Here is a 19838-nt window from a genome sequence, read left to right on the forward strand (position 1 = left end):
CCGCACAGGCCTTGGCTATCGACCATGAGTTTTCTAAACTGCTAGAAAAAGGAGCAGTTACGCAGACTCTCCACACTTAAGGGTGTTTCTGTCCAATATTTTTCTAGTTCCCAAGAAAACAGGGGACATGAGACCAGTTATAAATCTTAAATCGCCACGTTTGCAAAAAGGAGTTTAAAATGGAAACAATAGGTTTCGCTGTTCAGCTAATTAACGAAGGCGATTACATGACGTCTATTGATCTCAAGGACGCTTACTTTAGCATCCCTATTCACGTTAATGACCGCAAGTACTTGCAATTCGTGTGGCGAGATCTGTTACTGGAGTTTGTTTGCATGCCTTTCGGGTATAGCCTTGCTCCCCGCTCTTTCACTAAGATGTTAAAGCCAGCGTATTCCCATTTACTCATGAATGACGTTAACGTTTCCTACTATATTGACGATACCTTGATAGTCGCTCCTTCCCAAAGTGAATGTACTCAAAGTGTTCGGAAGGTCATTAATTTACTTGAATTCCTTGGATTTACAATAAACCATGAAAAGTATTGTCTACAGCCTACCAGAGAAATTTCGCACCTAGGCTTTTTCATAGACTCGCGCAATATGACTATGTCTCTTTCTTAGAGTAAGGTCACCAAAATAATTAACGCGTGTACGACTTTGCGTAATTTGAATAGAGCTCCCATTCGCCAGGTAGCCGAGGTAACCGGGCTTCTCGTTGCGCTTTCCCGGCTGTTCGGTATTTACGATTATTTTATCGATCTGTGGAGGCAAACAAATCAACTCGTGTTTCTTCAGGTGCATCTTATGAGGAGCTCTTTAGCATTACCGACACTGCGTGCGCGGATTTGGATATGATTATTGAGAATATCAGAGCCTATAACGACAAGTCGTTTAGAACGCCCTCCTTTTCTCATACCATAGAATCGGATGCTAGTAGCCTGAGATGGGGCGGACGACATGGTGAACACCATACTGGGGGTCATTGGTCTCCAAAAGAAGCCACATATCATGTCCATTATTTGGAATTACTCGCAGTTTTTCTGGCCTTGAAATGCTTTGCCTGTAACAACGCACGGGTTTGTTTGAAGACAGATAACACGACTGCGGTAGCCTATATCAATAAAATGGATGGTATGGGCTCGCCCATGCTTAATGCCTTGTCAAGAGAAATTTGGTTTTGGTGCCTTACACGAAATATTTTCGTTACTGCTGTGCATATTCCTGGCCAGAAAAACATACACGCGGACTATTTTTTTCAGATTTTCAATGACAGGACCGTGTGGAGCCCACACCCAATTACAACGGTATACCAATAGGCTACCGAACGGCTCCTCGTCAATCCGAGAATACACCCTTTTGCAACCCGCTTGAATACCAAATGTGACCGATATGTTTTTTGGCATTTTGACCCTGGAGCTGTGGCAACAGACGCTTTTTCGTTCTCATGAAGTGATTGTTTCGATTATGCTTTTCCTCCATTTAGCCTAATCCCGAGAGTATTGGCAAAAGTCCGTCAAGATCAAGCTTGCATATTTTTGATAGCTCCAGTGTGGACAGCACAGGTGTGGTTTCCGACTGTACTGTCTTCTAGTGGAACGTGCTCTCTCCTCTTACCGAAATGGGAGGACCCTCTAAAGTAAAGCAACCATATTTAACGTCGATAACTCGTAACAGTAATTCAACTGACAAACCTGAGGTCGACCGTGCGCTCATTTTACTTCCCCCTCTCCATCAGTGCTCCGTTTTACGGGTATTTAAAGCTACTTAAGCTACACAGAACGGAAAGAAGTCAAAACAAGGATGTAAGATCCGGGAATCAAACTCAGGACCTCTTGCACCAAGGTCGCGCACTAACCGACTGTGCTATCCTCGCTGATGCTGCCTCACAACGGTACTCAACCTGCCGGGTGAATTTAATCCGGCGAGGACTTAAGAATCAAGGCGTTTCAGAAGGGGCTTCCCAGATCATCCTGAGGTCATGGACACAAGGTACTCACAAGCACACAAGCAGTATAACCGACCTTGGGAAAGATGGATTAGCTGGTGTAATCAATTCAAGACTGATCCCGTTCAAGCGCCTGTGACTGTGTTTATTGATTTTCTGTTGAACACTTTCCAAGAATGGAAAGCCTATTTCACAGTCAATACTTATAGATCAGCGGTCTCGACTACAATAAAGTCTATTACAGGACGAGACATAGGTGAAGATCATCTTGAAACAAGACTAATGAACGGTTTGTTTATTTCTAAACCCCCTGTACCACGGTATTCACATACATGGGACGTTGTCATGGTTGCCTCATATTTAAAAAGGACTTGAGTTTAAAGATAGTGAGCTACTACTAGTTTCAGCTCAAAGAAGCCAGACTTTACAGGCCTTACCTATTGATTACATGTCTGTTGAGAATAGCAAAGTAGTTTTTGTCATTAAGGACAGACTTAAAACGTCTATACCCGGGAGCAATTCTGTTAAGGTTATCATTCCGGAAATTAAAAACGACAGGGCTATATTACTAGCCTCGTTCACATCTAATAGAATATGTCGCAAGGACCGGACAAAGAAGCTTCTCGTTAATACCCAACAGCTTTTTGTTTCCTATTTTAAACCGCATAAGGGCGTGTTTAGTAGTACTTTAGCCAGATGGATGAAAACCGTTTTGGGAAAATCTGGTATATTTGACACCAACATACAAGATCATAGTAGTACAGCCCCTATATCTAAGGCCTTTTTCAGTGGGGCTTCTATTAAGGAAATATTCAGTTTAGCCAATTGGTCTAATAAGGAAACCTCCTCTGATTCTGGTACCAGAATCTTCCATGGCTGAAATGATTTTAATTCAATAAATAAATTTCCTTGTTATACACTTTTATCACGTTGCTTCAAACAGCTCATAATGACGTCATAATGCGGGGTAGGTATGAGGAGCATTTAAAATTAGACAAGAGGTAAACTTACCTTGCAGGATAATTAACAATTATTCCATAAGCGCGAGTTGGATATGAGATGGTAAATAGCCAACGAGGCGCGTAGCGCCGAGTTGGCTATAACCAGTCTCATATCCAACAAGCGCGAATGGAATAATTGTTTTATTAAATTCCTTCAACTCCAAAAATTTGGAAGTACGAATTACGAGCGGAAAAAGCGAGCAAATCCGAGCGAAATCGAAAAAAACTTGATGAGAACTGATGCGATGTTGTGTAATACCTTGTGGTCAGACAGACGAAGGCTCATCACAAAAACATTTCTTGCCTTTTGCGTACTTCTAAACGTCGGAATTGATCCCAACTTTCCACAAAAAAAGTTTCTTTTCCTTTTTGGCTTTATTCAAAGAGAAATTTCGCTTTCCGGCGAAAGCATTGTTACTTTAGCAACGCTTAACGCAATCATTTACCATATAAGGTCAAACCGAGGTATATGAGCTGATAACCGAGATTGAGTGAACCAATCAGAGCACGCGAAATGCATTATCCGAGTTTGAGAATTTAATAATTACAATTATCCTGCATGGTAAGTTTACCTCTTCTCTAATTTTCAATTTTAAAACCATCTTCTGAACAAAGGGAGCAACATTTTTCAAAACCTCTCAAGTGCTTAAAGATGTGAGAATGTTTGTCGAAGGCGAGATGTTCACGGATGCGAGTGGCGAAGTGCCTATTGGTTTCACCAATATAACAAGCAATACAGCCTGCACATAAAAACTTTTAAATGACTCGCTATCGAAAACCCGCAGGGATAGGATCCTTGGCCCGAAACCAACTCCTGATTTTAAACGGGGTGAACACCAACTTAATTTCCAGGTCGCTAGTTTTCACCTGGACATAAACAACCTTACCAAAATGTTAAGGAATAATTTGTTCCTTGTAGCGTTATCGAGAATGTTGTTAGAAAATTTGTTAACAATTACTTTACCCCCGATTCCTCTCAGAGTGTTGCTCGAAAGGACAATTGTTTATATTTTAAATTACCGTACATCGATCCTTTTTCCATCATAACACAACGCAACGCAACGCAATTGGCAGCGGCCTGGGAATTAAGTTGGTGTTCACCCCGTTTAAAATCAGGAGTTGGTTTGGGGCCAGGAATCCTATCCCTGCGGGTTTACGATCGCGAGTCACTTACAAGTTTTCATGTGCAGGCTGTAATGCTTGTTACATTGGTGAAACCAACAGACACTTTGATACTCGCATCCGTGAACATCTCGCCTCCGACAAACATTCCCACATCTTTAAGCACTTGAGAGGTTCTGAAAAATGTTGCTCCCTTTGTTCAGAAGATTGTTTTAAAATCCTCGACTCTTCTTTCACACGTTTCCAATTAAAAATTATAGAAGCCATGTATATCCTTCGGGAGCACCCATCTTAAATTCCCAAGTCAAACATCTTAATTTATCCCTTTTATACTAATTAGTCTCTTTTCTTAGCTTAAATAGTTAAGTTTGTTTTGTTGTTGTTGTGTGTTTTTATTCTGTTCTCGCCTTCATACGAAATTATTTATGTTATATCTCACTTTGTTACCCTACTTATTGCACAACTTCACGTTATTCCTCATTGTACATCTGACGATGGATGATGTTTCATCCGAAACATGTCTTGATTAAATATGAACTTCAAAAACATCGTTTGGTTCATGAAAGCGATATCCTACTTTGTGCTGCTACGAAGCCTTGGTATTATTATTATTATGATGATGATGATGATGACTATTATTATTATTACTATTATTATTATTTTTCTTATTATTATTATTATCATCTAAATAATTAATTTTATTTTATTGTTTAATTATTTATTATTGTTTAAAGAATTTTCACTTAAATATACTTGTTAGCGAATTTTGACACAAGAGTAGAACTAAGCCAAAAAGTTAATACAATTAAATGAAAACAAAGTTAAACAGAGATTTCAGGAGTGGCGTGTAATTGGTCAATGTGAATCTTTTACAGTCAGTCATAAAGGTCTAAACGAAAAAAAAATATCATAGTTATGCTCAGGATAATGTGTAAGAACAGAACACGATGCACACATAACTGAACATAACTGGCATCAAATGTACACAAGCCGGGGAAGAATAAATTCATTATATGTGCAAAATAAAGTATGCCGTTTAAAAAGAATTGCTTCTCGTAGGTTGCAGTTTGTGTCCTTGGAAAAACTCGTGTCAAACCTTGCTAATCGAAGACCCTTTCAGAGACAGATATTGTCCAAGAAAGATTTGAGGTGATAGTAATTTGTTTATTTGAAGAGGATAGCAATAGTTATAAACACTAATAAACTATTGGCCCTTGAAGAAAAAGAAAATATGTGAACAAGAAGACTGAAAAAGAAATATAGGAATCAAATATGCAGTTAGTTTCATAATATGTACGTTGGATAAGCGACTGTACCGTAACCTTTATTCTTGCACCGTAATCAAACTGAGGAAAGTACAAGATTGTTGTATGGCAGGAGCTCATCAAGAAGAGCCTCTATCTCCTCTAATTCCTTGAGTCAACCCTTTCCCGAGTAAATTTATTTTTAGGAAAAGGGTTTTCCCGCAAAAAGTATCATAATTCCCTTGACGCTGAGATAGCTCTGCTTTGATTGGCTTTTACAACAGCAGGAGCTCATTAAGAGCTCCTGACAACAGTGAGCGTGCTGAATCTCCCAAGGGAGGTGTTCTATAAATAAATCTACTCGGGAAAGGGTTGACTCCGAGGCCAAGTATAGGAGATAGAGGCTCCTCTTGATCAGCTCCTGTATACGGTTGAATTCCCTAAATTCGTATAAACATATAAACAATCAAGGGAAGCTAGAATGGGAAAAACTGAATGAGCCTATTTGGAGATAAATCTCTCTTCGTCAAAGCTTCACGCTTTTCTGCTTTTGTTCTTTTTCATTCCTTTTCATTATAGTTTTAATAGACAGACTAAAAATAACTGTGCAATTATTTGTCATCGTCATCGTCATCGTCGTCATCATCGTCGTCGTCTTCATCTTCATCGTCGTCATCATCATCATCTTCATCTTCATCTTCATCTTCATCGTCATCTTCATCTTCATCGTCGTCGTCCTCGTCGTCGTCGTCATCATCATCCTCATCCTCATCCTCATCATCGTCGTCGTCATCATCGTCGTCGTCATCATCATCATCATTCTCAGTTGGGTCCTCCTCCTCATCGTCATCATCATCATCTTCGTCGTCGTCGTCATCATCATCATCATCATCTTCCTCAGTAGGGTCCTCCTCATCATCGTCATCATCATCATCATCGTCGTCGTCGTCGTCATCATCATCATCATCATCATCTTCCTCAGTAGGATCCTCCTCCTCATCATCATCATCGTCTTCGTCCTCGTCCTCGTCATCATCTTCATCATCATCATCATCATCGTCGTCCTCGTCCTCGTCGTCATCATCATCATCATCTTCAGTAGAATCCTCATCATCGTCGTCATCATCATTTTCCGTGGGATCTTCGTTTTCATCTTCATCGTCTTCGTCGTCTGCACTATTATCATCGCTTACTTCATTGTCTTCATCGTCTTCATTCTCTGTAACAAAAGAACGTATTTCGGTTTTGATACATCCATTTCATCAATTTTGCAGCCTTTTTCGTTTTGAATGCAAATGGCACTAAGACATAAAACCACTAAACGCAAGTTATCGCACCTTGCGAGAGAAAGGGAGAGTTTCTTTGGTTTTGGTAGGGATACTCATAAATTAATTTTAGATTGACGAAAGCGTCGAATATGATATAAAAAGTTCGCTTTCACGAAAAAAGGCTGGTCAAACAAGGGTTCATGTTAAATCAATCTTTTCAAGTCATCATAAGAAAATACAGAGGTTTTAGGTAACAAACCTTTTAAGACTGACAAATTTGCTCTTCAATTTTTAAAGGCCTGGCGAAACGCTTGCAACATTTCAACGCAACATCTTGCATCATTGTTGGACACGAAATGTTGCATGCGCCACCCTGTTGCGATATGTTGCGATATGTTGCAACATGTTGGATGATGTTGGATCAAACTGGAAAGCGTTCAGTACCGTTTGGCCACGTTCACGCAACATTGTTGCACTAGGGCATGCGCGCTAGGTGCAACTGTTTCGCGCCGGGGGCCTGGAGCACATAAACATCTGCTTGTTGAGAAGAAGAAGGGTGTAGCCATGCCTCGATAGATAATGTAGTAAGGAATGAACTTCTTGAGGCATATATGTTTGTAATCGGTTTCATACTGCAAAGGTTTAGAGTTTCGTCAGTGAATGCTAATTATGAACATAGCGTGCGTGCTAGTCCAATCCAAATCCTATTGAGCGACTATGGGGTATTTCGTGGAGTTTTGCGCATTCCATTGTAGTTGACAGTGAGAGAAGTAAAAAGAAGAACCCAAAGAGGACCAGCCAATTTTTTTCGCCCGGCATTGACGTTTTAGCAATCAGGGAAGCCAACTAGAGCTGGAGGCAACGAAAACGAAGCACAACAGGCACGTTTAACACAAAAAATGCACAAAATAATATTTGAAAGGCACTTCATCTGAACGAAAAAGGTCGCAAGTTGATCTGTGGCTACGTTTAAATTAAAGTAGAAATTCTTGTTTTTATCGTTGTTTTTTCAAACTTTTCATTCGGCTATTTTATCTCAGGAGTGCCGCACTTCTTGTGCGTTATGAAACTAGTTAGCAATATAATGCCAAGTCATACCTTTTTTTGATCAAATCACCTGGATTATGTTAACGCTCTGCCTCTACTGTTGGGCAATTAAGCTTAAAACGCCACCCCAAATGTCCCACACATGTGGTACGTCTAAGCCATGCTATAGTGCTCAAACTAGCGAACTAGTGAGCACATATATATGTATGATTAGGAAAAAAGCTAAAAGGCCAAAAAATGCGCATTTTTTTTACAGACAGTATTACAAATTAAAAAGCAAATTTACATTTCAATTTCAGGGACTGGACCCTCTTTTACAGATGTATATAGAAGATGATCAAATTAAGATTAATTAAAATCGTATATATAAAAAAAGTACACAATTTTCAGCGAGCTAAGCAACATTTATGGAATTTGATCAAGAGTTTCAAATGATTTTGGTATTGAAGTATTATTGATTAGGGAGTTTAAGCACACTACATGTTTGAGCCACGGACAGGCACCGGAAGTGAAATTTTCTTACGCCAGAACAGTAGTTTCTCCCAGAGTTTAAACTAATAGTCTCTAATAATGAAAAGATACCGTTCGCAGTATAAATGGGGTAATGTTAAGACAGGATAAAAGGGAAAACAGCCCTCTTCCGGTTGTCGTCCGAGCTTCAAACACGTCGCGTGGGTAAAGTGCCTATCGATTCTGTTGTTTGGCAACGGTAGATACGGACAGTTACTGGAACTAACAGTGCATGGCTTAAGTTATTGTGATATTGAAATAGAAAATTGCATTTCTCAACAAGCAAAAACTGACCAAAGAAAGCAAGAAATCCAACTCTTTCGGTTTTTTGGCGTTATAATTGCCACAAAACATTGATTGAGAATCGGATCTCTCGACTGCAATCTGAGTCAAATTGTTTTTCAAACAATGAACGTAAGACAAACGATGTCATTGCATGCCAAATAAATTTGGTGGAAAACCTGCCCGATAAGAATTAATTAATAACTTTCTGATTGTGTGTACATGCAGCCCAAATGCTCAAGGAACAAATGGAAGCATGGATTGAATTTTTAAAGCTTTAAGACAACTCTCCGATTTATTTATTTATGTATTTATTTATTTATTTATTCATTTATTTTTAACAGAAAAACTGAATAAGTAAGTGTACTTTTTAAAATTCTTGTTATTGACGTTTTGGGGGTTTGTTTCTTTTTTGGCTCTCACTCTTTTTCTTGCTGTACGTTATATTTTTCCGCGTCCGGTGAAGTCAATATAATTGAAGGGCATATCACACGTTAGAAATTAAAAAATAAATGAAAAAATATATACACAAATTTAGAAAATATGTGTTTCAAGACCGGGACACACAAGGCGACAAGTCGCAGCGACATGTTTCTGCGACAAGTTGCTCCATGTGTACTACTTGCAAAACAAGTCACTGCTACACGACGCCAGTTCGGTGCATATGCAGTGATCTCGTATGAGGGGGAATGTGAACTAGTTTTCTAATTCAATATGGCTGTCCATATGACGCTCTCTCATTGGGTCATTTATGTTTTGTCGCAGCGACTTGTTGCCGGAAGTGTACACACATGCGACAACGCTGCTTTCGCTAATTTTGTCGCTGCGATAAGTCGCACGAATTCAAACTGGTTTGAATTCGTGCGACTGATCGCAGAGACAAAATTCTGCCGCAGCGACAATGATTTTCATGAAGTTAACCGTGTCACACAAGGCGAATTTTTTCCGTGACTTGTCTGAGCGACGTGTGGCAGCGACTTATCGCTTAGTGTGTCCCGGCCTTCAGGCGAACATCAAATTATGCGCTATGATAAATGGCGTTGTGACCACGGCACGGTCCGCTTTTGTTCCAGAAAGATCAGAAAATTGATCTTGAGATTATGATATTAGCTCTCCTCTTACCCGGAATATACGTTTTTAAGATATACTAAAACAGTGGGTAACGTTGCAGACGAATTCTGATTGGCCATGCAAACTCCCAATATCCTTTCCTACATTGCTGCTCACCTCCGAGGAACTCGCGTAGAATTTGTACCAAAATATTGTAATCGTTGCTTGAGTAAATGATATTTTGTGCTTTATTATCTCACTGCTGTATCATATACTAAGACAACTATTCACTACTAGCCACCTCCACTTCGGTGATTATATAGTTGTTAAATATCACCAATTTGAATTGTTACCTTAGTATTTTTATTGCGAAGCATTGTCGCTGCTGAGGGATGGGCATGGTAAGGTCAGGTCGAATCAACAATCTGGTAAATCGCGTATAAAAATAACTGAACGCTTCATCTAGTTTTGATAAAGTTTGCATTAACAGTAGCGTTTTGTTTGCGCCATAATTTGGCATTCACGGCCCCGGAGCCTGACGGTTACTGTGGAATACAAGGAAGCGGATATCTTTCGACGAAAACAGGGAAATAACAATCATTGTGATTTACAGTTTGAATAAAAATGGAAATCTTACAACTTCGAGAAATTTCTAGGTCCTAGTTTCTGAAGAAGACATTGCCTTTGCGAAGCACTTGCAATCCGTTATGTGGCGAGTGAATAATCTTTTATCTATCAGAGTTCAAGTGGTTGCTCGTTTATGAAGGCTTGGTTGGATTTGTTTCTTTGGCTGTCGCATCCAGCATTTACACATTCTGAAAGACATCACGTTACTTGGAAATCCTAAGTAAATTATTTTACGTTTTCCCCAAAACTTTAGCTTTAAAAACCTGGTTTTGTACAAAAAGAAGAAAGCTTACTTGTAAAACAAGCCTCTAACTTCTATAGTGAGCTATGTGCACTTTGAGATCAGGATGGAATTTTAGTTTTGAAAGGCTATGCGAATTAAAGGCAAAGTCTTAGGCATACGTTATTGGAGCAATTTAAGCTGATGCACCAGCACTTGGCTTGATGAAAACTGGGTTATTTCATATCAAGTCCTGAAGTACTTTTTGTCTTTTACTGAACCTTCTCATTTATGGTCAGTATATACCAAAGGTGTAAAAACATGCGTGCAAATCTGTTAGCTCAAAAAGAACGAAAAAATCCTGAGCACTGACAACAGGCAAGAACTTACCGTCAGGATGAGGTATTGGTTTTCCTAAGGCTGGTGCTAAAAGCGCTAAGAGACATAGAAGAATTAAGGCTCTCGAAAACATCTTGTTTGGCTGATCCTTCCTCTTCAAGACTGTGTGGCACAATGGCTGTTTGCAAGTGATGCACGAAAATTTGATGGAGTGATCAGATTTTTCCAAAAATTCTCTCCCGAGTGCTGGAACATGCAGATGTAAATGCAGAAACTGTCAACATATATATACATGTGCTTATCTCAGCTTCTAAGGGCTTTCAATATCAGTCTGTAATCAAATAATTGGAGTTGTCATGAGAGACGGGTTGTATGAAAAATCATATCAATAAGGAATTCCACAAATTTTAATTTTCGCAACTTAAGAGCCTTTAAGGGAACGGTCTCGAACGAAGAAAACAAACAATATTCCTGTTCGATAAAACAAAGGTTGTGCTATTGCATCGGTTCGGAATATTTTGTCGAAACTCGAGTTCTTTTTATCTGAGCGTTCTCATTTTCACCACTTTTTTGTTGGCTATTCTGCTTGATCAATTCAATTAATCATTGGAGAGTTTGCCTATGCCAGTACGATTGCCAATTTTCGCTTTTGTTGTTTCGGTTGCTATAGTTTCATTCAAATTTTCGAACATTCACTTGACTTTGAAACTACCGACTAGCATTATTCCTTAATATTAGAGTATGCTTGTTGTTTAGATGCCCTTTGATTTACACTGCACTTTCCATCCCGTCATTAGTTCCACGCGACTACCATGCGATATTATCAATCTGTGTTGCGTAATCGGTTTAGCTCTTGTACATGAGTTACGTTTTAGGAAGCTTTGGCAAGTAGATTGAAGAAAACTATTTTCCATAACTCTCCGTTTGAATTTAGTTTTGGCTTCTTGCCCTAGACATCTTGTTTTCTTCCTTTCTGGAAGGGAACTGGTGAAATATTTTTAATTGGCGTCGTCCATGACATGAAAATGCAATTTTGAGCACTCTCAAACACGGTTCGGTTATAAGAGTACCCTTTGAAATATCATTTTCGAAATATTGTTCTAATGACTTTTTGGAAATATCCTTTATTAAAAAGAGAAACATGCTGCAATGAATTTAAAACTATATGCTTAGCAAAGTAAGGGAATTCTGACTACAGCAAAAGGCTATAATTTCAAGCTCTCGTGCAGCTACAAAACGTGTTATATGTGAGAGGGCACATTCTAGGTCGCCCATTCTAGGTTTTAAAAATCGTTGCCATGGTAACTTAGAGGAAACAGAGTCGGAACATAAGAAATTTTCTCAAGAGCCGTATCGAATAAAAGGTTTGTTCTATATAGGTGTCTTTGAAACCATTAGAAAAAGCGTTTAGCAATGTTCTTCCTACCTGTTATAAGACATATTAAAGGATTGTTTGTTCGTTTTTATATGCCCAGTTAACTTAAGGTAATGAAAACACTGAAAACCTTGCATCTCTACCTGTGAGAACAACAGCAATGAGCACAACAGGTGAATGATTAAAAATCAGATAGGGCTCTTCGGATTTAACACTGGTCACATTAAACATTATCTCTCACAGAGAGAAATAAATAGATGAAGAATATTCGCTGTTCCCATAACATTTACGCTTTGGCATCAAATTGGAAAGCAAGTGATCACTTCATTTTGTACTATAATCAATAGTTGGCTGAACAATGTGTGGAAAAAGCGCTTAGGATTTTTCAGTATGAGCCTTAACTAACTAGCTCTTAAAAAATGTTGCTCTACACCGCAGTGTGTATATATATATATATATATATATATAGAAAATAAAACAAGCAAGAGACAGTAGCGACTCAGAGTTTCATGTTTTCGACACAATAGTCAGGCTACAATGATCTTAATTAATGCGCATTACTCGGTATTTATAGAATTCCCTGAAGTGGAAGCTCATTACTTCACATTGTGCAGCAGGAACTTATTTCTATGACGACATTTAGATACTAATTCAGTTCTTTTGTTTAGCAGGAACAACGGTAAGCCGTTGTTACCGCTAACAACGGTAAGCGCGTCTACTACGGAGCCTCGGAAGGAGAATTCAAGACCCGATATAATAACCACACCAAGTCCTTTAGGTCAAGGAGATACTGTAACGAGTCTGAACTTTCCAAATATATATGGAAACTGAAGGACAACAACACAAATTTCACCCTCAAGTGGAGCATCGCATCATTCGCATCACCGTACAAGTGCGGCACCAGAAAGTGTGACCTTTGCCTATCTGAAAAAGTCGCCATTGTTAGAGGGGTACGTGGGTTCAAATCCCGCTCAGGGCATAAAAAGTTTTTCTCCCAATGAAAAATGTCATCCAGGGGTTGTCCGTCCTTGGTCCTTTCAAACTTCATTAATTAACTACATTTCGCCAAGGCTTGGACTGTGAATCCATTTGTGATCCTCCTGGAGGCAGGGATGCGCTGTTGGTCTCTCGAGCCAACAACGCATCCCTGCAGTTATATGTACAGTAGCCTATTTCCGATCATATTACGCATAGCGAAGCCATGAGTGTGATTCTCAGTCAATCACTACATCATAAAAGTAAGTCCCAAAACAATAAAAATCATTTAGTTATCTAAGGCAAGCATAAAAGTCGAGATCATAAAAGGAAGGAAGGAAGTAGAAAAAATAGCGAGAAAACCCTTCTACTTTAATGAAAATTTATGGCAGCTTTCCGAGTGTATTTTCTTAAAATAATTTTCACTTAAAGCTGCTACCATTCATACTTGATGTTTTATTTGCCAACTCCGGCAAAAATTGCTTTACTTTTTTTGCTTTTGTCCTCCGTTCGGGGTTAGCTGTGTCTTTTGAAGCTATGGAAGAGAGGGCATTGGGAAGTTTAATAAACTGCAAACATGATTAACGGAAAAAAACGCTTTATATTTTAATCAAATTAAAACCAGAAATCGTAGGCAAAACCAAGTTTTCAAACGGTAATTTATTGACTATACGTGAAGGATTTTGAAGAACTCGAGTCTGCGTCGGGAGGCTAATTCGAGAAAAGGGAGTACAGTCCTAGAATGTGCTCGCAGCTGACACGCCAAAAACCACATCGGATACGGGATGGGAAAAACACGTTACTTTTATTACCGAAAACTGAAAACAAATCTTAAAATAGCAAAAACTGAAAGCCTAAAATCAAAAATCAGAGTTTAAAAAGGTCCAAAAACGCAAAACGGAAATCCTAATGCCTCCTTATCTAGGAGCTCTCTGCGCTGGTATTGCTCGAGACGTCGAAGCCGAAACGGGAAATGCATAGCAAAGAAATAGCAATAACAAATAAAAGCAGCGTGATATAGGATAGACTCTAAAGGTTTGCTGGTGATCAGAGAACAGTTTGTTAGCTCTATGAGTAGCACCTTGTGACATCCTCAGATACCAAATAACAAGGTCCTCTTCGATGATGTTGATGAGACAAGCTGGCTGCAAATGAAAAGGAGGTCGTTGCAGTTTAAACGAATTCCAAAGTCAAGTCAACTTGTAATGACATTTGATCCTCTATAAAACCTTACAAGCTAGAACCATTTTGAATCATAACCAAACCTCCTAACGACTTTTGATAAGAATAATGAGCATGCATGTCGTTCACTTAGACTAAGAAGAGGAAAAAAAGGCTTTGTTATCGTGCCCGGTATATACAACATATAAGAACTTTATTAAATAATGAACGCCATGACAATGACGGTCCATTAATTAAACAGGTTATGGCAGGTTCGGGTACTAAATCCCCTTATGAAACCATACACCATTCAAACAAATTCTAAAATCTGAAATCTAAAATTGAGAGTAAATATAGCAACATTATCATGAATTAATTTAATTTGTTAATAAAATCTTCTCTAAAGGCTTTTTTGAAGCTTTGAACAGGTTCAAGATCTCCAACTGATGCCGGTAAATCATTACACTTATCTCTATATCTATTCCAAAATGAATTTTCAAAGTATCTGTTCGACAATAAGGCTTAAAAAGTTTATAATTATGACTATTTCCAGTTCTTCTGCTGTTACTGACACAAAACGCCTACAAACTTGATAATTTGCTTACAAACTGAATACAGCACAAGTAAACTTGATAAAATGAACACAAAGTTAATCAATGGCACCCGAACGTAATGAGAGACGTAAAAACTTTAAAACTTGCATACAAATCATTAATGAGGAGCACGGATACACGGACATAAAAAAAAGAGACATGCAAAATTTACAATAGGCAAAGGTTACAAACTTAAGGAATGCTAACAAACACAATAAACTTCTCCAATTGAAGCAAAGTGTATTTCTTGCAGATTTTCGGGCTGTATCCATTTTAAAAAGGTTTTTAACTCATTCATCTTAAGTGAGAAACGATTTTGCTATAATTCTTTCAATTTTATTAAAGTATCAGCCATTTTATTAAGTAAACGAGGAGCTTATTATGTTTGACAGCATTCCGCTAAGTTTGTAAGCATTGTCTTTTACAAAGTTTGAATGCATGTTCTTAGGTTTGCACAAGTTTCACGTCTTAAATGTCCATACCGGCCACGGAACATTCCTTGTCAGTACTTAATTTTTGTGAGATTCAGTGGAACCTGGCAAGGAATGCCATTTTTCCAGAAGAGGAGTTTCCATTCATTAGAATTCTTTGCGAGCAATTTGACCGCTAGCTCACCAAACAGTTGTAAAACTTACCGGCTATTCAGAAAGGCCAAAGGGAAGAGAGATTTCCCTCCTGTTCGCCTTCAGTTATATTCCATACATCTCTGAAAACATACTATTCACTCATTCCTTGCATACTTTTAAAAATATTATTTTTCTTTTTTTACCTCTTTTTACTTACTTGAAAGTCGTTTTTGTAAACTCTTTTAATTCGTGATATGCTAATATTTGGTCTCTTTCAGATTTTGTGGATGTGGCTTTTTTCAAGGGCATGTTTCACGACTGGTCAAGAGAAGGCAGTTTCTTTTTTCGGCTTTGTTCTAAAACAAAGCCGGAAAGTGAAGAAAAAACCGCAAAATAACCGTTCAAAGTACATTCGTGTGGAATGAGCATAAAGCAACGGCATTGGTCAAGCACGCTCCCAGAGAGCACGCTTCACTTCCCGTGAATATTATTCTTGAAGAGGTGGCCACGAAAACACCGACCGAACGTTTTCTCATTCAGAAATGTATTTTTGATTACTCTGCAACTTTAATTTTGGCAGCAAAGATACATTTCTAACTCTTAATTTGTCTCAGCCTATTTGTTTCTATTATTACTACGAGTTTTGTTGCATATTTCTTGTATCTATCGTCACTGATATTGTTCAAACGCACTTGACTTGGTTCCTTTCAAATATTATCCGTCTGCATCATTGATGTTGTAATCAGCTGATTTTGGTAGGGTTTTCTAACAGATAAGGGCGTTATACCACTAAAATGTGGCGAAATAAAGAGGATTGTTTAACAAAGTGGGTTTAAAACGATACCCACAACTTGGTCAACACTCAACCACACTATTTTCCTACTCAAACCATAGTTAGTATTGATTTCTTTCACAAAATGCGGATATTATATCTGTATTCAACGAAGGATGAATTGTCCTTGGCACTACCCTTCATGCGTTGGCTTGTAGAAGTGTAATATACCAAAGTCAAACAGACTGTCTACCATTTCCGCGCATTTTGTTTCAAAGGGAAAACATGGGCCAGGGTTTCTCAGAGATTTACATCCTCAAATATTGGATTGCAGGGATATGACGAGATGACTGTCAATTTCAAAAATGAAGGAGACTAAAGTCTTAGAAAAAAAGTAAAACTAGATCGGGTGAATAATGAAAAAAAGAAACGCCATTACTCGTTTTGGTGCCCTCTACGCGAGTCACAAGTGGGAAGAAAGGTAACTGACATATCGGGTTACCTATAGATATTGACATACTGTCGTTCACTACAGCTACATGCGAGTAAAAGCAAGATAACGTCCTTGGCTCTTAGAAAAGCGTGGTTTGCGTAGACTACATTGCTTGTCGTTATGTTCATGTGACTGGTAGGATTATGTCCAACCACCGATCTCTGACAGTCGTAATGACCGAAAAAAAAAAAGCCGGTATCAGAGGCGGTTTAATTAAACTTCCAATTTCAAACAATCGATGTTTTATAAAGTTGTAATTTTCTGTCTGAATTCGCCTCAAAACAAATTAAAAAAGAAAATACGACCTTGAGAAAGCTTTGCAGAATTCTAATAATTCGTGACCGCTCTTTAAATTAACTAAACACGTTTAATTGTGTCGACGACACAAGTTGAACAACCTCCAAATGGGCACAAGTAGATGCTTTGCAAGGATCTCTTTGTTCGTACGTACCCTAAGTTATAAAACCTTCAACGTTAACGTTGATCAAATGATCAAATATATATGATCCTTTTGCTACGGAATCCCTCCCGTAGCTTATACAAGGTGATGCAACATTTACAGTCCCACTCCTACTAGCACTTTCATGTTATCATGTCTTAAACAGCGCCTACAACTCTTCGCTCAAAACAAATTTGCAGCCGGAGGGAATTTTAAAATAAAGCAAAACTTCAAAATAGTTGGATTGTTACAAACAACATGTCAGTGCAGTGACAGGTTCACATATTGCTCTTCATATTAAAATCAGGCACCAGTGGATACAACTAGTTTTTCAATTTCTCTTTTTGAATTGACTAAACTCCAAACGTACACAACACTAGTCAATTCCCCGGTATGACATTTCATGTCTAACAAAAACAACACTTGATACTTGCAAGACTCACTGTAAGATTGATGCGTTAAGATTGATGCGTTAAAATCAAAACAAAAAAAGAAAGTGATATGGTGATATATACTATGAATTGCATGATACTATGCTATATATATATACTTTATGCATGAAGAAGGTTGGAAAACCAACGATGCAGTAACTAGGCAGTAGCAGTGAACTACTACTGACTGATCCTTTCGAATGAAAAACTTATGTGCCGTGAGTGGGAATCGAGCCCGCGTCCCTCTGGTTACTATTAGCCAAGCCTAAAAGCGGAGCTTCACAGTTTTTTTTCTTTACTGGAAATTAAGGAGTTAAACTAATGTCAATGTCAAGACTCGAGGTAAATGCAAACTGCATTTTAGAAACATATTTGGACTACATGATTAGTAGCATAAATGATTAACAAACGTTTGCCTTATCACACTTTTATTACATTTAAAAGTAAATGGTACAAATTAGTGGATGTAGGTTAGCGTTAACAGTCCTACTTTTAAGGACGGTGCCTATTAATTCAAAGATATTTTTGCGCGGTTTACTGAGTATTCGGGAAAAGCAGATCTTAGCAAATGTTATTGAAATCCAAAACGAAAATTGGGGGTTACCACGCATTCGAAGATGATTAATCAACAATATTTGTGGAAAGCTTTAAAATACAAAGCAATGTATGACACTTTTTTCGAAATTGAAGCTTAATTATCTCTGAAAAATGCGCGATTACCCACAATCTTACTTTTGGATACCAAGAGCACTTGCTAAGTTTTACTGTTTTCGCATAGTTTTGAACCGCGAAAAAATATCCCTGTGTTAATAAGCACCACGTATAGGAAATCCGAGTATCTCGAAATGCGCAGAACGTATGCGCAATAACAATAGTAGGCACCGTCCTTAAATCTCAACAGTAGAACCGATTATGTGATTTGGTTGATTCACAAATTCAGTTTAAATTCAAATTCTTTCATGCATCGGTGACATTAAAAACTATCAAACCAAACTCAATATTTTAAAGTAAGCCAGAACAAGGCAAAACAGTAAAACCCCAAAGGGATTCGTACTGTTTACTGTACATGGCCCTTGAAAGGAGAAACGTACTTTTTTCACTTAATTTTGAACATTTTATGGTGTCATTTCTTGTGATTAATAAGAGTAAAGACGACAAAAGCTGACGTCAATATCCTTTTTTGAATAATAACGAAAAAACGTGTAAAAAAAATCGACTTTATTTTTCATTGAGAAAAGTGATCTTGACAGAGCGAAGCATAACTGAAACATTAACTTTAAAGTCGGAGTTGGGACAATGTGCGAGCCAGCGAGCCAAGCGAGTCATGCGAGCCATGGCTGCGAGTCATGCGAGCCAACATGGCGAGCAACGAAGCTATTGAAATCTAACTCTCTAATCTCGCTCTATTTCTCTCAGCTGTACGGTGTTCTTTATTACACGTTTCTCTTCTTCTCCTTAATTGGTTTCTCTGCAGGCTTTCTTTGCTTACATTTCTCAAATTTCGCCACTTCTTCTCTCGCGCTTCTTTCTGTTTTTCAGCCTGTTGCTTTTTAATTTCGCTAATATCATTTCCCGCCAGGAAAACGCGGGTTGCCAAATGCAACGCTTCCACGCTATTTCCCGCCAAGAAAAATTGCCAGAACACTCTCGTCCCCAGAGGCAGTCCTGCCTCCCCACCACCACTCCGACAATGGATGACTTTAGGTTGTAGGACGATAACGACGACGAGTACGAGATTTCCTAAAAGAACAAGAGTGAGCGCGCGCAAACCAGCGTCATTTTGGCGGGAAAAAACATGACACCGTCGTCATTTTAGTACAAGGTTTTGGCAGCAGTTTTGGCATTTTTCGATCAGCAAAAAGGCTCAGGTACCAGCAACAAGAATAACTGAGCATCCTATACTGCTAACAAAGAGTAAGATTAATCGTGCGGGTTATAAATTTTCAAAGTACTTTCGCTAAAAGTAGGCAGTCAAATCTCGTACTTGTTCTTGTCCTCGTACTAGAATCTATAGGGCGTACGCTGACGTCATAACCAAACTTTCTTGCATGGATAGAAGCCTGAGCTTGGCTTTCAGACGCTCCGTAAGCATAAACTAAGTTGCCTGTGGTACATGTTACACAAAAACAGAGCCGGGGTACTGAGTTGGGTTGTATTGAAGCCGCTGAAACTGGATTTTCCCAGGAGTAATGCCGAAAAAAAAGTCGAAAAACAAAAGGTAAAAAAAAAAAAAAGAAAAACAGAAAAGAAAGCCTAAAAATCCAATAGGTACTTCCAAAAAAGTATATATTTTGACTTCAGGGTGAACTATTTACACATTGGGGTTGAGCAGCCGATCAAAGCAGAGTTTGTAATGTAATAGATAACATATGAACG

General features: G+C 38.5%; 1 protein-coding gene and 2 long non-coding RNA genes across 3 annotated transcripts in view; 1 reads left to right on the plus strand and 2 right to left on the minus strand.

Annotated features, from left to right (window-relative positions):
• Positions 1-4764: 4764 nt before the first annotated feature.
• Positions 4765-19838, plus strand: part of LOC138052128 (uncharacterized) — a 65475-nt gene continuing 50401 nt past the window's right edge. Inside the window, exon 1 of the long non-coding RNA XR_011133004.1 lies at positions 4765-5685. This is a non-coding gene — a long non-coding RNA (uncharacterized lncRNA). The remainder of the gene's footprint in view (positions 5686-19838) is intronic.
• Positions 5692-10929, minus strand: LOC138052127 (uncharacterized). The gene is made up of 2 exons (XM_068898505.1): positions 10709-10929; positions 5692-6533 (listed from the first exon to the last, which is right to left on the minus strand). Exons 1-2 carry the CDS (start codon positions 10788-10790, stop codon positions 5926-5928), a joined length of 690 nt encoding a protein of 229 aa, XP_068754606.1. The 5' UTR covers positions 10791-10929; the 3' UTR covers positions 5692-5925.
• LOC138051097 (uncharacterized) lies at positions 13804-15663 on the minus strand. The gene is made up of 3 exons (XR_011132724.1): positions 15545-15663; positions 15397-15467; positions 13804-14152 (listed from the first exon to the last, which is right to left on the minus strand). It is a non-coding gene; the product is annotated as an uncharacterized lncRNA (long non-coding RNA).

This window comes from Montipora capricornis, chromosome 6 (genome assembly GCF_036669925.1).
Source record: "Montipora capricornis isolate CH-2021 chromosome 6, ASM3666992v2, whole genome shotgun sequence".
Taxonomy (NCBI): Eukaryota; Metazoa; Cnidaria; class Anthozoa; order Scleractinia; family Acroporidae; genus Montipora; species Montipora capricornis.

What these genes read in the sequence shown, in the direction of transcription:
- LOC138052127 (XM_068898505.1), bottom strand. Translation starts at nt 10,790, where the DNA reads ATGTTTTCGAGAGCCTTAATTCTTCTATGTCTCTTAGCGCTTTTAGCA. An exon ending in ACCAATACCTCATCCTGACG is followed by an intron (nt 6,534 to 10,708) that starts GTAAGTTCTTGC and finishes CTTTTGTTACAG; the next exon opens with AGAATGAAGACGATGAAGAC.